The sequence below is a fragment of the Prionailurus viverrinus genome, unplaced genomic scaffold, assembly GCF_022837055.1.
Source record: "Prionailurus viverrinus isolate Anna unplaced genomic scaffold, UM_Priviv_1.0 scaffold_40, whole genome shotgun sequence".
NCBI lineage: Eukaryota > Metazoa > Chordata > Mammalia > Carnivora > Felidae > Prionailurus > Prionailurus viverrinus.
The window spans coordinates 264,854-286,582 of record NW_025927608.1 but is presented as its reverse complement, the minus strand read 5'-3'; the positions used below and the strand labels follow the sequence as shown (position 1 = coordinate 286,582).

Here is a 21,729-nt window from a genome sequence, read left to right as displayed (position 1 = left end):
CTTTATTCTTCTGTTGATGGTCACTTGGGCTGTCTCCAGGTTTGGTGATTATGAATAAGACCATCACCATTCATGTACAGACCTTTTTGTAAAAGCATACTTTCATCCCACTTGGTTGAATACTTTGGAGTGGAATTGCTGTGTCCTAGAATAGTCTGTTTAGTTGTGTAAGAAATTCACAGACCTTTCTCAAAAGTGATTGTACTGCATGTATGATGCATGAAAGATCTCGTCGGCAACACTAAATGTTGGCAAAATGTGGAGCCAGTGTTTCTAAATTTAGCTGTCTGGTGGGTACGTAGTGGTTTCTTGTGGTCCAGTTTGCATTTCTTTGACTAATGATGAGCACTTTTTCAAGTGCTTCCTGACCTGTTGATTATGTATCTTTTTGAAATGCCTTTTCAATATTTTATGCCTTTTTGAAAATATTTTTTCCTTTACTTTTAAGATTTCTTTTATATTGTCCATACTAGCTATTTATCAGATATGGTTGCGGATATCTTCTCCCATTTCATAGCTTGTCATTATTTTCTTAATGGAGTCTTGATGAGCAGAAGTGTTTAATTCTGGTAAGACCCATGTATCAAAAGTTTTTTCTAATGACCATTACTTTCTGTGTCTTCCTTAGGAAACCTATGCATCTGTGTATTCCTCAACCCTAAGTCACAAGGACAGTTGATGTTTTCTTAGAGTAGCCTTATGGTTTTACCTTTTTTAGATCTCTTGGATTCATATTGAATTAATGTTTGTATATGGTGTCAGGTAAGAGGTTAAGGTTCATTTTTTTTTTTTTTTTTTTTTTTTTTTTTTTATCCCATGTGGATGTCTGGTCAGTCGAGGACCATTTGTTAAAAAGTCTTTCTGTACTGAATTGCTCAAAGGCCAGGTATTTCATTGGGGTTGCACTAACCACATAGATCACTTTGGTGGGAATTAACTTTTTAACAATATTGAATTTTCTACTATGTGAACATGGTATATGACATTTTAGAATCTAAACATTAATGTTTATTTTAAGGAATATTGTAGAAATCACTTTTGATTATTGAAACAATTTGTGGAATTTGAAGATTATTAAAGACAGTCAAGACTAAAATAAGCCAATGATCCTATTTTTCTGATGGGTCATAGAAAGTAAATCAGTTGTCTCTCATACTTTCATCTGTAATGTAATTTAATGCATAGGTAAAATCATGTGTAAGCTTTTCCAGAGTATCCTAGCCATCATGCAAGCTCTCTCATCTGACCTGTTGTTTCACTTATCAGCACATAGATTAACGATAAATTATTTTCTGGAGTGTGAACTTCTGAGGAATTGTGATTAAATCTAGCTTAGCCTTTAATGTTTGGTGACTAGTGTAAGAGAAAGTTAATAAGCCAGGGCCTGAAGATTGGCTTTGATACGAGAGGCATTAGGGAGCCAGTGAAGGTACTTGCTTAGTAGAATGAACACCATGAAGGAAAGTGGTGTTGGGTAAGAATGGGGTGAGTAAGAATTACTTGGAAGAGACCATCTGGAGTAGAAAAACCCTTTTAAAATTGTACTGCTCGGAGTGTGGCCAGCATACCAGGAATGTCGACATAATATGGGAGTTGATTAGAAACGCATATTCTGGGCTTGACCCAGACCCACTGAACCTGAATCAGTGTTTTAAAAAGATTCCCAAGTCATTTAAAGTTTGGGGAGTACTGCTTTGGAGAAGCTTGCAGTCTCCCTGGCATATGAGTAGTTAAGGGCCGAAGTACAAACAGAGTAGTTGAAGTGATCTTGACAGATGTCTGACTTCTTGCACGTTTGTTCTTTCTCTTGAAGTTGCCAAGATGGATTTCCAAAATCATCATTTTGGTTTTTTTGATTTTGTGTGAGAAAATTGTCTTTCAGACAGTCTTTTTAGAAATACATTCTTAGAAATGCTACTTTATAGGCTTGTTAAAACCTTAAGAACCATAAATCATTGATTTAAGTAGATTCAGCTGACTATAAAGCTAGTCTTTTGAAAGAATCTAATGGGAACAAATAATGTAGTGTCCTATCTCTGCTATTCCCAGAGCCTGGAATTTGGGGATAAAGTTGAGATTTTGTAAAAGAGCTCGAGTGTGGTTGCTAAACAAACTATAATAGTGTGCTGTTTAGGTTGAAAGAGGGAAAAGACAGGAGAGGATGGATTTTATTCTGCATTGTTATAATTGTACACTAACTAAAGGAAAATCCATTAGTAGTCTGCTGACCTTATACAGTAGCTGTTCATATAACAGTGCAGATTTTATTCTGCATTGTTATAATTGTACACTAACTAAAGGAAAATCCATTAGTAGTCTGCTGACCTTATACAGTAGCTGTTTTTCTGTTTCTTTACCAAAATTTCCATCAATGGACAGAATTTTCACATTGTTCTAATCATGGTATAGATAGATGCAGCTTTGTAGTCTGCTTGTGCCATTTCACATATTTCCCTTCAGCTCTTCTTCCCTCTCATCCTTGGCCTCCCTGATGGGCCTTCTGAGCTCCGATCTCTGGTTCATCTTGGACCCTTCAGCCTGTTATTTCCTGTTTAAGAGTCCATAGACATCCTTCACTTGTGTGCCTTGGTTCCACTGGTACAAACACACCTTGCTGACCTTACCTCCTCATGGAACTAGATCTTTTTCCTAGGATCAGCTTGTGATTCATCTGTTCTGTGAAGCCAACCCAGGTGTCCCATGGGCCTCAACCAACTTCTGGCAGTCACCATCTGCCTTTGTACAGTGGAGCCTCCTAACTTAACGGCTTCACAAGTGAGGGCCTCATAGCACAGTTCTTGTCTTCCCTTAGTCTCCAGATCTCAAGAATGGTGGCAGCAGACGACCCTGAGCAATGCTGTGCTGAGTTTTGCTGGCAGAGGAGTCATCAGAGGAACGACAGCCTCTTACGAAGATGGAAAAGATAAGAGATGAGGCCACTCTGAGCCCTGGAGCCAGGGTCCCTGGTTCACCTCTGCATTTTGAGTCTGCCAGGGGATGCTCTAGTTGAGATTGTGGCTAACTTTGAACTTTGGGTCAATTTACTTATTTCCCTGAGTTGTTTGCCAGCTAAGAAATTTGGGGGATTAACTGTAAAGAAGATAACTGATAGTTTCAAAGGGAAATGATTTTTAAAATTTTGCACTAAATTAAGAAACTTAAGTCAGAAGCTTTGTTACGGGTATGGATGAAGGAAACTTGTAGGAAAAAGCATTTAAACTGAGAGTCATTGTTCATTAGATTGCCTTAGAATAAGAATTATCACATCATCTTGTGCCAGTCATCAGCTTTTAGTACTTGAGAGTACGTAGATGGAGCTGGGCAAAAGATTATAAATAATATCCTCCAGTAAAAAGGGTCACATCCCTGTCCAGCATCTGCAGTGAGCTTGAGAAGCAAAGAAAAGCTTTTGCTCAGTACAATTAGCCTTTGCTTTTCAGACCTCTTACCTCACTGCATGTTAGGCTGTGTTGACAGTTTACTTCTCAAACTTTCTTTCAGTACACGGAGAAGAGGTGGACAGCAAGGGGTACATTTGGATAGAAGGGATCAGTTAGTCATTGGAAAGGAGCGTTTTTGGGTAACCTGTTTCTGGAGGGGCAACTGGATGGCACAGTTGGTAAAGTGTGTGACTCTTGTTCTCCGGGTCATGAGTTTGAGCTCCATGTTGGGTGTAGGGAGTACTTCAGAAAAAGAGTCTGTTTCTTGAGTAGAATGTTTCTGAACACAAAGGCTACAGATAAGAGTGATCATGCCTACCAGGTCTACCATCTCTGAGATTGCTGTCCTGGTATGATTTTCTTAATTGAAGCATAGTTTAACGTACATGATGTTAGTTTCAGGTGTACAGCATAGTGATTCGACAATTCTGTATTTGACCCCGTGCCCACCACAGTAAGTATAGTCACTGTTGGCCACCATACGACATTACTACAGTATCACTAACTCTTTACCTTATGCTCTTTGTACTTTACATCTCTGTGACTTCTTTTAGAACTGGAAGTTTTGTCCTGGTACGATTATTAAAATTTGCCTCCTTTCTCTCAAAAACGTCTTGGTTTGGATGATAAATTACATGGTCACCCTACTGAAAACTGATAAAATGCTTTGTGTCAGACAGTGTGCCAGATGTTTTATGTGATCCTGAAAGAATCAGGATCTGCTGTTGCCACCTTACAAAGATGCTCAGAAGCTAAGTAACTTGACCGAGATCACACAGTGGCAAGACTTGGTGAGCAAAGTAAGATCCTGTTGGACTTTTAAAGCTACTTAATTTTTCCCAGTCTGCTACACTAAGCATTTAATGGGTATGGCCTTCATTGATTTTAGGATCTAGTGAAGGAACCCTGCAGTGGTTGTGAAAGCCTTTTTCTGGAAGAGAATGTGGGATGGGGGATGTCTGGAAAAGGATAGAGGTGATGTGATGCCTATGGTGGGGATGCTGGGAGTGAAAGTAGAGTTGTGTTCAGATCACAGAGCTGGATGCACGTAGCCATCAGTATCCTTAAACAGCCCTGCTGCTGAAGCCTGGGTCTGTCAGCTTGGGATGGGAAGGTTATGGAAGTTGTATAGATACTGTTGCTCAAACTGGTGTGTGCATACATATCAGCTGGTAATCTTGTTAAAATGCAGGTCAATTCCATAGATCTCGGGGGTGCTGAGATTGTGTATTTATAACAAACTCCTGGTGATGCTGATGTTGCTGGTCTTCCTCACTAGACTTTGGGCAGCAAGAGTACAGTCGATGATTAGATCCTTCCTGCCAGAGGCTTGGGGGTAGTCATGCACACAGATACCCTCATTTTAGAGGTCAGGGTGGGGTGGGGGCAGTTGTGTCTAGGCAGGGGTGGCCTCGCTGTGGGGTGGAAGGGACTATATAGATAGCTGGTTTAGTGGGCACAGGTACTGAAATATAGATGTTTTTAAAGGCAGCATTGTTTTTGTAGTTAGTACACGTAGATTATTTTTAAAGTTTGTCCTTAGCTTGTGTGAGGGTGGACCTAGAGAAGCAGGAGGGAGTGTTCTGGGGTGGGGACAATACCAACATGGTGCAGTGGTGAACAAGGTTTTAACAAACACAGACAGGGAGCAAGCAGAGTATCTATAGCCAGACAGGAATAACGTGGATGGATGACACAGCAGCAAAGCTCTAAAGAAAAAGAAAAAACCACCTCTAATGGGAGGAGTCTCTCCCACAGACTGGTCATTTCTCCCCTCTCAGCTCTGCCTGAGTGCCCAAGGACATAGGGGTATGTACTGCAGGTGGTTCTCGCTAGTTTATCCTGTGGCTAATGGCATTTTTCTTGCCTCTGCCCACCTGGGACCCTGTCTATATTGGTCACTGCCCGTATGACATGGGAGAACAGGTGAGGCGGAGTACTGCCACCAGCATGGTTTAGGTGTGAGCAGCCTGCCTGCTGAGGCTGGAACCTTTGCTCTCTACCCTCTTTTCTGGGGAGGAGGCCTTGTGACTACAGGTCATGATGGCAGAGGACTGATATGGGAGAGCACGTCACCAAAGAGGAAATGGCGGAGGTTCCAGAATATCTGGGCAGAGCTGTACTTTGTTGCTGGAGCTGTGAGTGGTCACAGAAGTGGGGCCTTGGTCCTGAGCAGGACCCCTGAGTGAGGGCCCCGGCAGCCAGAGGCATCGGTGAGCCTCCCAGCTGGCTAGCTGGGAGGCTCAGAGTGCTCCTGGAAGGCCGGAGACAGGGCGTTGGCAGGGCCAGCTGGTGGGAGCTCCTGAGCACTAGATTTCTGAAGGGGCAGAATAGCACTGGGACTGTTGCTTTTCTTTCTGTCTGTCTGAACTGTTTAGCAGTGTTGCCTCAGTCTGTCCCTATGTCTGGCCGCCTGAGGGAAGGGAGGCTGGACCTGACAGAGCTGCTCATGACTCATGCCCATCCTGTTGGGGCGAGAGGAACCAGGGACAGGGATTGTCCTGGTCAGGGCAGAGCTTACTCTGGCCTGTGGGTGGTGGGACATATGAGGGCAGCCTGGCGACTCCCTTCCCTCTGCTGAAGCTGACCCCTTTTCTCTGTGATGTGCTCCAGACAAGCCTGGAGCACCAGGTGTTGTTTCCCAGGGTCCCAGTATGCAGTGTTTTCTGAAGGTTACTCCATCCCTCAGTGGTAAACACTGCTGTGTCAGGGTGCTGCTCAGGGGCCACTTGGAGCACATAGATTTTTGCTAGCAGGATTGTGAAGCTTTGCATTGGGCTGCAAAACCAGGGCTTGAGCAAGCAGCTGGAGAGAATCCAGGACTAGAGTGTTTTTGGGTTTGGGGGTGGAGAGCAGAGGGAGGGGAAGGGAGGGGCAGGAGGGCAGAGCTACACAAGCAGGCAGTCACTGCTTTGGCTTTGCTGTCAGCGGAGAGGACTTCAGTCGTGCCTCAGGGCCGCTTGGCCACCATTGCTGGAGACCGGAGGGCGCTGCCTCGGAACCCTGACTTACCGGCACTGCACCCGGACTGTTCCAAGTAGCTGTTGTGCTATCTTTTCCCGGGGAGGCAAGTCTCCTCCCTGTCGTCCCCTCCTGCTCCTCCCCCATTCTGTGAGGGATGATGCCGCTTTCTATTGCACAGCTCAGCCGGCTGATGTCACTGGCAGCGGGAAGCATCAGCAGCCTGATCACATGCTGGCCCAGTCTGTAATGCAGACGGGATAGGGGTGTGTATGTGGGGAGGGGGGCTGTATGGCAACCGCTCTTGCTCTGACGCCCCCAAAAGTGCAGAGGCAGCGGCCGCAGCATCCGGCCGACTTGGATGTCTGCTCCTTGAGCTCGGGGAAACTATTATTATTAATATTTATTGTTGATAATACTGGGGAAAACAGCCCTTAACTCTGGGGTTTCTGCTGTCCTCCTGTCCAAAGCAGACTTCCAGGACTCAGAAGAAACAGTTACGAGCAGGATGCTTTTCCCCACCTCTGCGCAAGATTCTTCCCGGGGCCTCCCAGATGCAAATGACTTGTGCCTTGGCCTGCAGTCCCTCAGTCTCACAGGCTGGGACCGACCCTGGAGCACCCAGGACTCCGATTCCTCAGCCCAGAGCAGCACACACTCGGGTGAGTGCCAGAAAATGAGTTGGCTGGGGGAGGGGGACGCATGGGGTGGTGAGCAGAGACATCCACAGCAACAGTTGTTCTCTTCCCCTTTGCATCACCTCCCTCCCCCCCCCCCCCCAATACAACATGGAGCTGTTTTGCAAGAGATGGAAATGCTGGCTGTGAGCGTGGCAGGACAGATGGTTGCTCGTAAAGGCAGGCATGGCTTTTCCACTTACCCTGATAAATTCCCTGGAGTTGTTAGTGTGCACCTGGGGTGGCCCTGAGAAGGGTCCCCAAGGTGACAGTCTTATGCAGAAAAGATCCAGCTAACCCCCCGAGTGCCCAGGCCTGTTTTGGAGATGATGAAGCAAAACACTTTTCAGTGGGGGAGGGGACTTCAGGGGCTGATCCCTGGATGTCCAGATTCTGTTTCTCAGTGGTTTTTATAACTAGGGACCTGTATATGAGGATGGGTGAGTCCCTAAATCATGGCAAGGGAGTAATTTTAACCTCCAGTGTGGCTGGGTGGTATTAGAATATTGGAATTGGCTTTAACATACGGGTAAGAACATTGACCCTGGAAAGGGACAGGCAGGGTCAGTGGGGTGGAGTAACTCTCAGCTGCGGAGGCTTTGTTTTTCTTTGTGTGAAGGGTAACCAAATGGATGGAGGAAGAGCCACTCCCCTTTAGGACCCCTTGTTGCCTTGGGAGGATTTGATGGGGACAGCCTGAAGGGGCTTCCAGGCCAACCCCGTGAACTGCTTCTGCTGAGAACTTCCCAGTGCCCGTTTCTTTCCCTCTTGTACACGGGGGAGGGTTGGCCAGACCCAACCAAATCTTGGAGTGTTCAGGAAGAAAAGGGAACTTCAGAAATACTATAGGTAACTTAAAACCCATGTATTTTGCTTTATGTACGTTATCCCTTAATAAAAAGAATAGCAGCAGATACTTAGGGAACATGGAAAGTTAGTGGGGGGCAGCCATTTCCTATTGGTGCTGACCGTGGGATTCACTGAGCCTGCCATCCTTCCTTCACCTCCTCAGCTCCAGAAACTGGCAGTCATGGTAGCCAGGTACCGTCTTGCTGATTTCTCTGGCCTCCACCCTATTTGGCCGCAGGTCTTTTTTTAGAATGCTTTGCAGAGCCCGGGACTGTTGTCTGTTGGCATTATCCCATTTGATTGGGGGTAGGGGGTTGGATTTTTTTTTTTTTTTTTTATTTGATGATGGGGAAGAGCTTTGTCTAAGTAACTACCTCTGGGTTAAGGTAGAATTTCTTGAAGTACTGGCCTTCAGTTGACTCAGGTTTTTCCAGAAAGATTGGTAACTGCCCTGGGGCAAGGAAGTGTGGCATCCTGTGCCTGGAGATCTTGGCTGGAAGGCCATGGTTGCTTCTTTTATGTGGTACTCTGAAGTTGACCCAGATGGCCTATGAAGCTGACCTTGTCCTCATTCCCACTGTATCTGAGCAGAGTAACAGAAGAGCTTATGTAGGAGGTGGGCACCTGTCTGTGGTGACCAGTGTTTGACTAAGGCACTATCTCTCACTGGTGTCAGATTGGGGCGTGGCCCTTCTTTGGCTCTGGTCTCTGTTAGCTACAAGGGTCCTTCTGAAAAGTACTACTGCACACAGGTTGCAGGAGGGCGCAGGTTGGGGCTTGGAGAGCGTAGCCTGAAAGTTACTGTGAGATTAGGCTGTAAAAAAACAGCTTGGACCTAGTCGTAATTCCTCCAGCTTCCTTGCTGCCTGAAAGTCCTGTGCTTGTAGCTATTTGTCTCCAGAGTGGGGATGAATTTATTTCTTCACCTTTCATCTCAGGCACATCAGTGATAAATATCACATGATTTTGTGGATCAGGGAGGGACTGCAGTCTGTGGCCCTAGCATTCACAGGGACCAGAGGGCTGCCCCAGTGCTGTCATCTGGCTATGGGCAGGGTTAGTGTGGCCGTGTCTTCCTTTCTGAGGGTTAAGGACACACCCATCCCTCACATCCGTGATGTCCTCGAATTTTGGAGCTGTGATGACGGCCATCTCTCTTCTTTTCCCTGAGCTCTGGGCCTTCTCAGCCCACACGAGGGTACTGCCTACTGGAGTAGGATGCAGCCCTCCCACCAGCCAGCTGCAGTGCCAGATCGGGCACCCTTGCCAGCAATGCGGGAACATGCGGCCCACATTCCAGTGCCTACACTGCCTTCCCTTCTGAAGACCAACTAGCTCAGTTTCTTTAGGGAGGGAGGGAGGTGTTTCAACATCTCTGGGCAGTCTGGGAGTTATCCATGCTGTGTTTTGTGGAGCACAGGTGCAGGCTTGCTCCTTGGGCTCTGCTTGGTGACACATTGCCCCAGGCAGCTGTGGCTTCACCACTGACCACCTTATGCCATCGTATGTGTTCATCAGTGTTGGGGGTAGGGGAGGAAGATGGCAGGGCCCTTGCCTGAAAATCTTGGTTAAATGTATTCAGCAAGCATTGAGCCCTGGCTATGTGCCAGGTACTAGATTAGGCTCTGGAGGTCCATCGATGAATAAAATTGTTGCCCTTACAAATCCCCGTAGCTACCAAGGGTAAACAGATGAGAAGGTATACCAAAGGCAGTGTGATAGTTGCTACAACAGGGGCTTCCATTTTTTCCACTAAGGATTTTTTTTTTTTTTTTTTGCCCAGGGACAACTTTTAACTGGGTTCTCAGCATGAGACTGGTACATGGAGACCTTTCTTAGGGGGCTAGGATCCTTCTGCTACATGGGCTCCATTGGCCTCAGAGGCCTGCTTTTGAAGCCCCTGGGGTGGAATCTGGTTTTGAGATTAGTGCCTGCAAGGCCAGCATCGGTTTGGTTATGGAGCTTTGTGGGGTCCCTCCTTCTAGAAAGACTGGGCCTACCCTGAGGCCTCACCTCTTGCTGAGAAGAAAGCCTTTTGGGGAAGGATGAATGTTAGACATTGGTTTTTCCCTGAGACCCCAGTGGCATGTGTCCAGCACTACCTTTGTTGTCCTTGTAGTGTGCCTGAAGTCCCGTAATAGAACAGTAGAACCATGAAAGCTGTCCTCAGTATCTTGGGATGGAGGATGGAATGACTAATAACTACCAGTTGTTGACCACTTCCTATGTGAAGTCCATCACGTGACTTTAATGCTTGTACAATCCCATGAAATGGGTAGTCATTACTTCTATCATAAAGATGGGTAGTAAGGTCACAGGTTGTGAAGTACCAGAAGTCACACAACTGCCAGAACTCAAAGTGCTCTTTGGTTCCAAAACTTTTGTGCTTTCTATTACACCTGTGTTCCTGTGAGCAGAACTCTTAACGTGTTGGACAAGAACACCTATGTTAAGGTATTTCCACATACTGCCCTGGGGCTGTCCATCCAGAGGTGATGTATTCCCTAGCTGAGACCCCTCAAAGCTACAGTGTGCCGTGGACAGTTCTGACTCCCCTCTACCTGAGTCTCAGCTCATGAGCTGTGCCCACCCAGTGGATCTGTCTCCCTGACTTCCCCCCTGGGGACTCTGTTGCAGGCAGTATTACTCAGCATGAAGGGGGTGACTGAGAATCTACTTTGGGGAGGCCTGGAAGCAGGGACTCTTAATGACTGCCTTGTATTGAAGCCCAGTGGGTAGACCAGATGTTCTGTCTGAGGATGCCAGAGGCCATGCCCTGTTTTCTCCCACTGTCCTTTAGAAGTCCCCAGGGGATTAACCTGTCCACCTTCTCTGGTTTCTGCCCTGACTGCTCACCAGTCAGGTTATGAATGGTATGTTCCCATGCTGTGTTACTTGCAGGCTCCCTGTTGGTGGGCAGGCTGGATCAGCCTGGAGTGAGAAGGGGGACCCTCGGCATTTTGATTTTGCTGCTGCTATACTTCCAAAACAGCCTTTCTGAGGTGATACTCAAAACAGAGTTGGGCTCCTCATCTGTGGAACATGGACTTCTTGGCCTGGACCAAGTTCCGCTCCTGCAGATCTCCTTCAACCATCCACTTCTCCACTACTGTGTCCCCAGCATGCAACACAGCACCTGGCTCATGGCTTTTTAATAAGTATCTGTTGAATGAATGATGAATGTCGAGCCACTGTGTTGTTAATCCTGGGTAGTTTTGAACTGCAGAGTTCAGTCAAGGTCTCTCCCATTCTTCTGCCTCCCACGTGTTTTGATCAGCTGGATGGATGGATTCTTCAGAGATCAGTATCTCTGAACCTCCATAGCTTCTAAGGCACGAAGATGCATTTACAGAAAATTTTGTCATACGCTGGAACAGGAATTCTATCGTGGACTCAGGAAGTCTACTGAGAAATAGCATTTAGTGCAGAGATGAGGGAGGGCCTGGGAAGCAGTATGATAATAGGGTGCCTCCTAGGCAGGAAAGAAATTGGGTACAGGGGGAGCATGTGTGCTGACCTTACGTGGGACTTGGGTATGTCGTTTCTTCAGGTAATGAAACTTGTGCAGTCATCTCCTCTCTCTAGAGGAGAAAGGCTCTGTTGGGTGCCACATTGCGTCTGTGGGATCCAGGGTCAGTGAAGGCAGCTCACACTCAAACGATAGCCTACCACCTGAATTGGAGTGTGGTGTAGACTGCAAGGTTGGGGTTCCAGGCAAAGAGCAGTCTGTTGTTATACCTGGAATGAGTGCTGCCCTCCCACTTTCTATCTGTGTGCCTTCAGGTGGATTTTGAGCACAAACAACCTAGAGCTAAGGGTTGGGAGAGAGAAGGAAGGGTTCCAAGTATGTGGCCCTAAATCTCAAGCTAGAAATAATGGCTCCTGGTGTGGGTTTTTTCCATGATTACTCCCAGGAGTTAGCAGGCATCTGACTCTGATGTCTTGGGCCTAGTCTCTCCCGAAGCTGAGCTCGAACTCAGGGTCTTGGCAATACCCACATACAGTTCCAAACTCTTGCTGCTGCCACCATCAGGCTCTGGGTGACTTTGTACTCTTGGGGAAGGCTTCAGAAAATTCGAACAGTGACTCAGCTGTAAAAACCCACAGGAGCTGGCATAGAAGGGTGAAAGTGGAGAAAGTTAACAATCGGTCTAAAAATATTCCTGCTGATTTGGTCTCTTGTACCCTCTGAGGTAGCATTAATGAGCTGGAACCCTCTGCCAGGTCTTCTCTTCCCCGTGACTTCCCTGAGAGCTGTCTGTAGCTGATCCTGATTCCTGCCAGCATGTGAGTGGTGAATGGTGCCTCTGCTCCAGGAAGAGCACACTGCTTTTCTTAGTCACTTTTGGAAGATACAAGTGCCATATGCTTGGCCACCAGGGCTGGAGGTACTTGGTAAACGTCAGACTTCCTACGGTCCCTGAGTTGTGGAGTTCAGGAGTAGAGCAAAGGTCTAGGGACTTCTCTCCACACTTACCAGCCCCCAAGCCATATAGGTTAATGCTTGACATCTGGCCTTGGGGAAACTCTGTGCCCTGTGATGGGGAGTGGACTTCAAGATACTGACCTGCAGCATAAATGACCTAGCACTTGCTGTGGATTTTAGATTGTGTAGCTTAAAGAGCGTGCCTTTCTAGTAGATACACTTACTACTTCAAGTTACGAAGAGGGAAACCATGGATTGCTAGCTTTTTGGCTCCTTCCCTCCTGATTCCCAGCTAGTGGGAATCGGTGCTAGTCACACCAGGGGAAGTATGGTGTCATGGGCTGAGCCAGGAGTAGGACAGGTTCCATCTCTTGAAATGAGGTTCCATCTTCCCTAGAAGCTTTTCCTTTGATCTGTAGATATTCAAAGAACTACCTGCTCAGGTGCCATGTGAGTAGACTGTATAGGGACACTCAGGTCACTCTAGGGAATCTGACCACAGGTGACAGTTTCTAGAAACCTAGCTCCTTCTTTGGGTTGAAGGAAATCTCAAACCACGTGGAAAATCATAAGCCTGTTGATACTAGGTTTTTTTGTCTTCCCCATATCTTCTCATCAAACTCCTACTGTATTCTTGGCCCTCCCAATGTAACATTTGCAGGAAACTGCTGCAGTGGAGGTTCTGATGTGACCCAGGTGTGTGAATCCTGGGGCATCCTGATTTTTTGTCTGCTAAATGACATTGTCCCTTTCCCTTTTTCTTCTGTGTGGTTAGGATAGTTTTCAGTGAAGCACTCTTTCCTGCTTTTAGTACTTGAATGTGGAAGTATGTACACATAGCTGTGAGGATCCCAGCAGGTTACTGGGAGGATTGAGCAGGGAGGTCCTTCTTCTGTCTTGCCCTTCCTCAAGCGCAGAGTAGGCTCTCTTCAGCCTGTACCTATATATACTTAGTTCTCTTCGAAGAAAGTATTTGAAACTAGTGGAAGGAGTATTGTCACAATTTGATGTGACAAGTAACTCTACTTCTCTCAACCTCTGTTTTGGTGATGGGCTGGGTTGGGATGAGCTAAGATTTTTTTGCTCCAGTTCTGAGTTGCTGCTAGGTCAGTATTGTGTCCTTGAGTTGAATAACCTTGATCGAAAGGGTGCGGCCTCAGTGAGCATACTGGCTCTAAGGGATGTGATGTTTCTTTCCTTTTAGTACTGCCCAGCAAATACTGATCACCTGCTCTCTGCCAGATGTTGAGTTAATTACTGTCGGAGTGGCTTGGCATGGTTGGTTGAGAAGGCAGAACTTTGTCCACATGTATGCCTGCAAATATCCATACAAATGTTTTTGAGGCTTTAAAAAGCTTGTTTAAAAGAAGATTATTTCTTCTTATAGGCAGAGACTCCAAAGGTACTTAGTTACCATTCCCCACCCCCTGGGGATTCTAGGCCCTGTTACTTGTGCTTGATTCTCCTTTTCCGGTTAGATCCGGTTACCTTGAAAGAGGCAGAGAAAGTCAAATGGGAACGGACTAGTTTCACTTCGTGTCATTTAAAAAAGCCTTTTTGTTTGGGAATAATTTCACATTTACAGAAGTTACAAAGTTATACCAGGAATACATGTATTTCCTTTATCTGGATTCTCCTATTATTTTTTTATTTTTAAGTTTGTTTATTTTGAGAGAGAGCGAGCGAGCCTGCATAACCAGGGGATGGGCAGGGAAAGAGAAAATCCCAAACAAGCTCTGTGGTATCGGCGCACAGAGCCTGACAGGGGGATCAATCCCATGAACTGCAATGTGAGATCGTGACTCGAGCTGACCAGCTGACTGACTGAGCCACCCAGGCGTCCCCAGATTCTCTTATTGTTGACATTTACCTTTATCATTTGCGCATTATTGTACTTAAATATGTTCATAAGTGACAAAACAGTTCTCAACTCCATTCAACTTAAAGTTGATCTAATACTTAAACTGTTGTTCATAGTCCAGTTTTGTCAGGTAACCCAGTTGATCCTTCATAGCACTTTCCTCTTCCTTCTTCTGTCTTAGCAGGTGGTGTCTGCCCCAAGCAGTAGGCCCTACCTCCCTTGGTTTTTGCTCAGTATGAGCTTACAGAGAATTTTGGTTGTCTTGAATATTTTTCACAATGTTCGCCTTGTTCCGGTCATCACTCTTTCTGAGACTATATTACCACAATCTATACCGCTCTTTTATACTCTATGTTTGTTCCTGCTTACTGTCACTCTCCCTCTGTCCTCCCTACTCACCCTGCACCCAACTAGTGTTTCCCGAGACCAGACTCTTTGGGAAATGTCCTATAGCCGCCTTGCTTTTTTTCTTTTAGGTATTAGTTGCCATTATGCTGTAAGAGCTGTGTTTAAATAACCTGCAGAAATAATGATATATCAAAGGTTTTTGGGGCATGGTAAGGGGAACTGATTAGAAGAGTGATGTAGCAAGCCTCAGGTTTTTCTAGATGAGTGCTTCTCACACTTTAATGTGCACACCGACCTCCTGGGGATCTTGTTCAGAGCGCAGGTTCTGATTCAGTAGGTCTGGAGTGGGGCCCACGTTGCATTTTTAATGAGTTCCTACAGTGGCAAGGTTCTAGAGAAGTTTCAAGGCCTGGATGATTTAGATCCCAAGGCACTGACCTTTGGTAGGCGAGAGAGCTTTGTCAGTAGTTGATGGTCTTAAAAGGAATTTGAACAAAGAGAGGTGTCAAGAACATGAAGACAAAAAGATGTAAGTCCTGAGTATTAAAGGTAGCTAGTGAATGGTGCATTATAGGAGATACAACTCAGAATCAGAATTAGGTCCCACTCTGCCATTCACTAGCTGTTACTTATACAAATGCTTGCCCTTTGAGCCTTGATCCTTGATCCTCTCTTTAAGATGGGGTAATAGTACTCACTTCTTAGGATTCAGTGAAGATTATTTACCTTCAGGTAGAAGTGCTTCTAACAAAGTGTCTAGCACATGCTATATGTGCAGTAAATGGAAGTTGCTATTAGCAAGTAGTAGGAGCTTGATGGAACCTGGTCCAGACTGTAGAACAGACGATTGACTATGAGCCATGGGCATTTAAGGAAGTGGAGTTCATTAGTGGCCAACATGGGTTGTCATGCCTTTATCTTTTTAGACAGGTATATTATCACATTTAGAGGAGTGCTATAGACCTAATTCCTAGCTTTGACATGGGAATTTGACCAAGCCTCCAGATATCTTTGTGGGCATGGTTAAGAAAAAATTGCATGTGAGGTGAGGTGGATGAATTTGTGGCTTGTAGAACGGAGGCACCACCACAGTAGTGAACGGAAATTGACATGAATGATGAAAGTGGTCTCCAGTGGCACCCAGTTTGCTTTTTGACTCTTTCAAATGCACGTGTTTTTTTTCTTAAAAACCTTGGGTGAAAGACTCAGTTACTATGGCCTCGATTTGTTGTCCTTGATAGCCCCAGACACAAGACCTCTGGGCCAGCCATCCTCCCTTGAGCTTTTTTCTGCGTGCTGCCTTATTCTGCATTTTCCCTTGACAACTTCTAGAGCTCCCTACCGTGCTACCCCTTTTCCCAGGGTTAGCACACTGCTTTCTGTCTTGTTGCTCTCTGGTGAGTGCTCCCTCTAACCTCTGCACTTGCTGAGGGCTTTTCCTTGAGGGTACTGCTTTGTCCAGTGGAAGATGGACATTCTTCCAAGCTGAATTTACCATTTATCTCAGGGTCATTCTTTCTGTTCCTCATTACTAGTTTCCCAGTCCTTTTCTTCTCTGAAGATGTCAGTATTTGTTTTATATTTGTTTATTTTAACCCCAGGCTCAGTTATCACCATGAGTCTCTTTGATACCCATATGGGCGACCTAGCCAATTTTTTAGACTCCACACTGCACGTCAGCCAGTCGGTGGTCACACATTATCTTACCATCCTGAAAGCTCAGTCCTCACTGTTCATCCTGTCTGCCGCTTCACCCCTATTGTAGCTGTCAGCACATTGAAATTGCTGGTTTTCCATTTGCTTCAACTCTGTTGACCTGCTTTGGTCTTTCACCTGTACTACATGACCCGTCACTCACCTCCTGTGTTGCTATTTCCATCAGCTCTTGTCTTGTTTCCTCCTTCATAGCCCCGTATGGGTCCAGTGGAGAGAAGGGCCCGTCGAGTTTAAGTGCTGTCTCTCTGGGTTGGGCCCTGGGTGCAGGTGTGGCCTTGCTGAGTTTACCCGATCAGCCTCCTTTGTCATCCCCCTAGAAGCTCTTCAGTATCTGCCAGGTGCCTTCAGGATGAAGTCTCAGTGCTCTAACTTGTTTTTCAAAGGTCTGTGTAATTTGATTACTGCCTCATTATTCAGCACCCTGTGAACTTAGGTTTGTAAAATGTGAAGAAAGAGGAGATCCTCCAGGACATTGGTACCACGTGTAAGGCCGATGTATATGATCCGTTAGTTTCCAGAGGTTTTATGCCAGGTTTTGCAGCACCCGGAAGGGGCCTGGAATAAATCTTCACACCTCCTGCCTTCTCAGGACATGAGCTCAGGGGCTTTGATTTCGTGTTTCAATGAGGGGAGGGGCTTGTCAAGAGTATTTGAGAATTTTGACAAGGACTATTTCTGGTGGATGTCAGAGTCCAAGCGTTGAGAGACACTTTCAACATACAGTTATAAGCTTGTGCTTAGGAAACTGCTTTCAAAGGCCTAGTTAAAAGAATGTTTCCTTAAAAACACAAAGTAATAAAGTAATGGACTCCTTGCTGTATATGGTACAGCTTCCCCCATCCTCAACACACATGCCTATTAAACTGGCTAGAATTAAAAAGACTGGTCATAACAGGTATTGGCCAGGATGCGGAGGGACTGAAACCCTCATCATTGCAGGGGGAAATGTAAAATGATACACCCCCTTTGGAAACCAGTATAACAGTTTCTTTAAAATTCAAGGATGTATTTGTCAGAATAAAATACACACATCCGCAGTATCCTCTGCATTTAAAGATACACTTGCCTTATCTTTATCTGAAAGGGAGGCCATTTGGCTAAAAGAGAGCGGGCTGGTGTCATCTGGCACATGCACTCTGTCCTGAATGGCATGTGTGTCTGGTTCCCTGAAAGCATGCTTTCACTTTGGCTTCATGTTTGGAGAGTTTTATTCCTGCCTCTTGGGACTCAGCACAGCCCCCAGCAGGCATTCAGTCTAGCTTGGAACCGGAGAGGAAACCCACCCTGGTGACCTGTGTTTCACTCCCTGACCAGTGAGGGGAGCCAGTCACAGCCACCATCTATGAAGCACTTATGCACACTTCAGCACGTTACTTTGGTTTCACCTCACAGCCATTTGGGGTGGATGTTTTCCCCTTTCTTCAGATGGAAACAGTATCGAATTAATGCTTCTTCCCTAGCCTTCGTGCCACCATGCTCCGTGGCAAACACGTTTATTCCTCCTCCTCACGGATAGAAAGGTGTGCTTTCCTTTGGATTCCTTAATTCTTCAAGGCCATGGGTGGAAAAATGTTCTCTTCTGTCCACTTTACCTCTCTCATCTCTTCTGGCCTTTGCTTCACTCTTTTTTTGATGTTCGGTATTTAAATGTTTACCGTGTGCTGGGCACTGCTCTGCTGAGCACTTGCCATCTGCTGTCTAGTTACTGAACCTTCCTGATGGTATTATGAAATAGTTGGTGCTCCACTCGTGATGGCTGTGAGAAAACGAGGACTCTGCTTCCCCGAGCACACAGCCATGGAGAGGTGGTGCTGACCTCGGGTTCCATTCCAGGTTTATCTTAAGCCAGAGTGGGCTTAACCATCTGTCATTCTGCTCCATCCTCAGTGTCTGAAGTTCAGGGTGTATAGGAGAGAGTCTGTATATGCAGGAACATGGCATAAGGGAACTTCTCCTACAAGAAGACATGCTCCTTCTGAACCAGACTTGTGGGATGTGTCCTGAAATTGTATATTTTAGCTATATAGTGTTAGGTAGGAATTCTTGGGGCGCCTGAGTGGCTCAGTTGGTTAGGTGTCCGACTTCAAGTCATGGTCTCACGGTGCGTGGGTTCAAGCCTCACATCAGGCTCTATGCTGACAGCTCAGAGCCTGGAGCCTGCTTCACATTCTGTGTCTCCTCCTCTCTGTGCCCCTCCCCCACTTGTGCTCTCTCAAAAGTAAACATTAAAAAAAAAAAGTGGGAATTCTTTGAATAAATGTGTTGGCAGGCAGTAAGGAGGGAGTGTGGCTTGGGCTTTCTAATGGTTCTGAAGGTGTCTCCTGAGGCAACATGGATGTTTGTATTCAGATATTAATAGCAGCTGTGACCAGGGTCCCCATTGGCACATTTCCCAGATACTGTTACTGACCCTTAAGTCTGGGTGGCAGAGAGCAGTTTTGCTGCTGCTGTCACAGCAAGAACTTTGGTCTTCAAAAAGCTGTCCTGTAACTACCTCTAATGGGCCCTGGTTGGCCGTGGTAGGTGTTGGAGATTTGTCTACTTGTTATACTCTAGTGATGGTTCTGCCATGTTTCCAAGGTTGTGCCTTTGTGTATCTTGTTGGGTGGGAGAAAAGGGAAGGACTGTTGACTGGGAAGAAAACGAAGAGGTCATGAGACCTCCTTATTTCTTTTTCTCCTAGTACTGAGCATGCTCCACAACCCACTGGGCAATGTCCTGGGGAAACCCCCCTTGAGCTTCCTGCCTCTAGACCCCCTTGGATCTGACTTGGTGGACAAGTTTCCAGCACCCTCAGTTAGAGGATCCCGCCTAGACACCCGGCCCATCTTGGACTCACGTTCTAGCAGCCCCTCTGACTCAGACACCAGTGGCTTCAGTTCTGGATCGGATCATCTCTCAGATTTGATTGTACGTAACTTGTTGGGGAGTGGGGTGGGCAAGGCAAGTGAGTGTAAAAAGGGAAGTGTGTCTGCCAGAATGCAGGCAGGAGGTGGAGGCCACTGTGTGCGTGTATGGAACTTCTCAGTGGAGAGGAGGATGCCTTGTGTGCTCACGGAGCGATCCGTTTCAGGACCCCAGCTGCCAACTCTTCACAAGATACTTCCAAGAGTTTGGAGAAATAGTTAATTTCAAAAGTTAATTTGGGAGTCTTGGCGTTGCTCTGTTTCTTGACCTGCTTGGTCATTTTCTTTAGCCTCGAAACTATGTGTATGGTTTATGTACTTTCACATGTTTTACCTCAAAATTTTTAAATGATGGTTTTAAAAATTGCATTAGTAATCATCACCTAGGATTTCCATCCAGATCAGACTGACTGTAGCTCCCACATTCTCTTTACTGACCCAGGCCACGTCTCAATCTGAGGCTGTGATGAATCTATTAAATATTGCCTTGAGTTAATTTATGTACTACATGCTCCTTATCCATGGCTACGTGTGACGTGTGTGGCACCAGTGCTAAGTGGAGCTGGCAGGTGGATTAGAATAGATGAGGAATAGGGGACAGTAGAAGTAAGTATATGGGCATGGCAGTGAGAAAGCATCCTAAAATAAAATGCAATATCAGGAGCCTTCTGAGCCTGACTTTCTGTGCTGCCAACCCCACTCCCCACCTGACTGTTGAACAAATAAGAAGGCTTATTTTCCTGCCCTCTGCTCTTCTCTATCCAGGATTGGCAACGTTGGATGTGGCTAGTTTCCCATCCATAGCATGACCTTTTAGGAGGACCCACCTTGTCACCTGTCAGCCTGTCCTAGAATATGAGAGCTGGCCTTGTTTCCACTGCTTGTTGGTTTTATGTTTAGGCCATGTTTCCAGAAGGGTAACCACAAGCAGGTCCCTTGAATGATCTGGGCTGTAGTTTATTCCCCTATAAAATGGGGTTAGATGCTTCTAGTTCTATTTATGTTAATTTAGATGGAGCTCAGTCTTGGAAATTTACTTCATAACTGACTTAATAGTTTGGGATTTTGTTTGAAGAACTTTCTCAGATACCCTACCCCAAAGGCTGATGAAGGGATACGGGCAGACAGCTCACAGAAGAGTCATTTGGTTTTTTTGATAACGCAGTATTATTTTTACCTGCTTAAGTTAGTAATAGAGCCTTGACACAGGCTTATAGTGAAACCCATACTCTTCCACATTTCTGATAGAACATGGAACCCTTATAGAAAGCATTTTGGCATTCTCCATGTAGGAATCGGACAAAAACAAAACCAACACAAAATTAGAAGAAGCTATACATACTTCAGGTTTTTATTTATAATCCTGAAAACTTGGAATGTGTCTGAATGTTTAACAGGGGAATAGGTTAGTGAAATGTAGCTTGTTCCCTAAATAGAATATCATAAATTAATTAAAAATTGTTATGAAGACTGCCTGGCAATATGAAAAAAAAAGTTGAGTTGGGAGAAAAGAATTTGTTTAAATTCAGTATAATCTTAAATTCAGTATAATCTTAAAAATGCATGGGAAGAAAGTCTGAAAGAAAATGTCAGAGCTATATGGTATTTTTTTTCATAATTTCTGTAGTGTGATTATTTTATAACAAAACTGTCCTTTAAAAACCTATATCTTCCTTTTTCCTCCCCCAGTCAAGCCTTCGCATTTCCCCTCCTCTGCCCTTCCTGTCCCTGACAGGGGGTGGTGCCAGAGACCCTTTAAAGATGGGGGTTGGGTCCCGGATGGACCAAGAGCAAGCTGCTCTCGCTGCAGTCAGCCCCTCCCCAACCAGTGCATCAAAGAGATGGCCTGGAGCTTCTGTGTGGCCATCCTGGGACCTCCTCGAAGCTCCCAAAGACCCCTTCAGCATAGAGAGAGAGGCCAGGCTGCACCGGCAAGCTGCAGGTGAGTGTGGCTGTCACCCTGTGGGGGCCTGAGGCCTCATTCTGGGCACAGAGAGTAAGTGACCTTAGTTCACAGACTGAACTGTCCAGAAGAGGACTTGGTCGTGTGTTGAGGTCTCTGGATCTGCAAAGAATGGTCTCTTCTGTGGAGTGAGTGCTAATGGGACAAAAACTCAGGAACAACTTTGAGGCTGAGCAGAGAGGAAAGAGGCTGTGTTCATACAGAGTTGGACCCATTTCCCAGTTGCGCTCTTTTGTGGAGACTGGCTGAGTACTAGTGTTGCTTTTGATTGTTTCATGGGTGGGTGTCTTCAGGAGGAATCCTGGAAGTGATGCCCAGAATTTTGTCTACCTCTCCCCTTTCTAATTCAAAGACCTGTCAGACATAACCCCTGCTGGAGCTCTCTTCCCCTGAGGGATGCTCTGTTGGGTAATGGGTCCACGTGTCAGCCTCTAAGGTAAGGAACCCTTAGGTTCTCTCAGGAACCCTTAGCTTCTGTCATTTAAATGACCTTAAACAGGGGCGCCTGGGTGGCGCAGTCGGTTAAGCGTCCGACTTCAGCCAGGTCACGATCTTGCGGTCCGTGAGTTCGAGCCCCGCGTC

General features: G+C 46.0%; 1 protein-coding gene across 15 annotated transcripts in view; it reads left to right on the top strand.

Annotated features, from left to right (window-relative positions):
• Positions 1 to 21,729, top strand: part of CPEB1 (cytoplasmic polyadenylation element binding protein 1) — a 90,295-nt gene that overhangs the window by 57,095 nt on the left and 11,471 nt on the right. For 6 of the 15 annotated variants that reach the window (XM_047846747.1, XM_047846743.1, XM_047846745.1 and 3 more), the window contains exons 3-5: positions 6,872 to 7,063; positions 18,962 to 19,188; positions 20,874 to 21,126. In XM_047846747.1, the coding sequence (XP_047702703.1) occupies positions 6,872 to 7,063; positions 18,962 to 19,188; positions 20,874 to 21,126 (672 nt within the window). Of the gene's footprint in view, positions 1 to 6,374; positions 6,508 to 6,645; positions 6,668 to 6,871; positions 7,064 to 18,961; positions 19,189 to 20,873; positions 21,127 to 21,729 lie in introns of those variants that run through there. The other 9 variants (XM_047846744.1, XM_047846746.1, XM_047846754.1 and 6 more) reach the window with 4 other exon arrangements.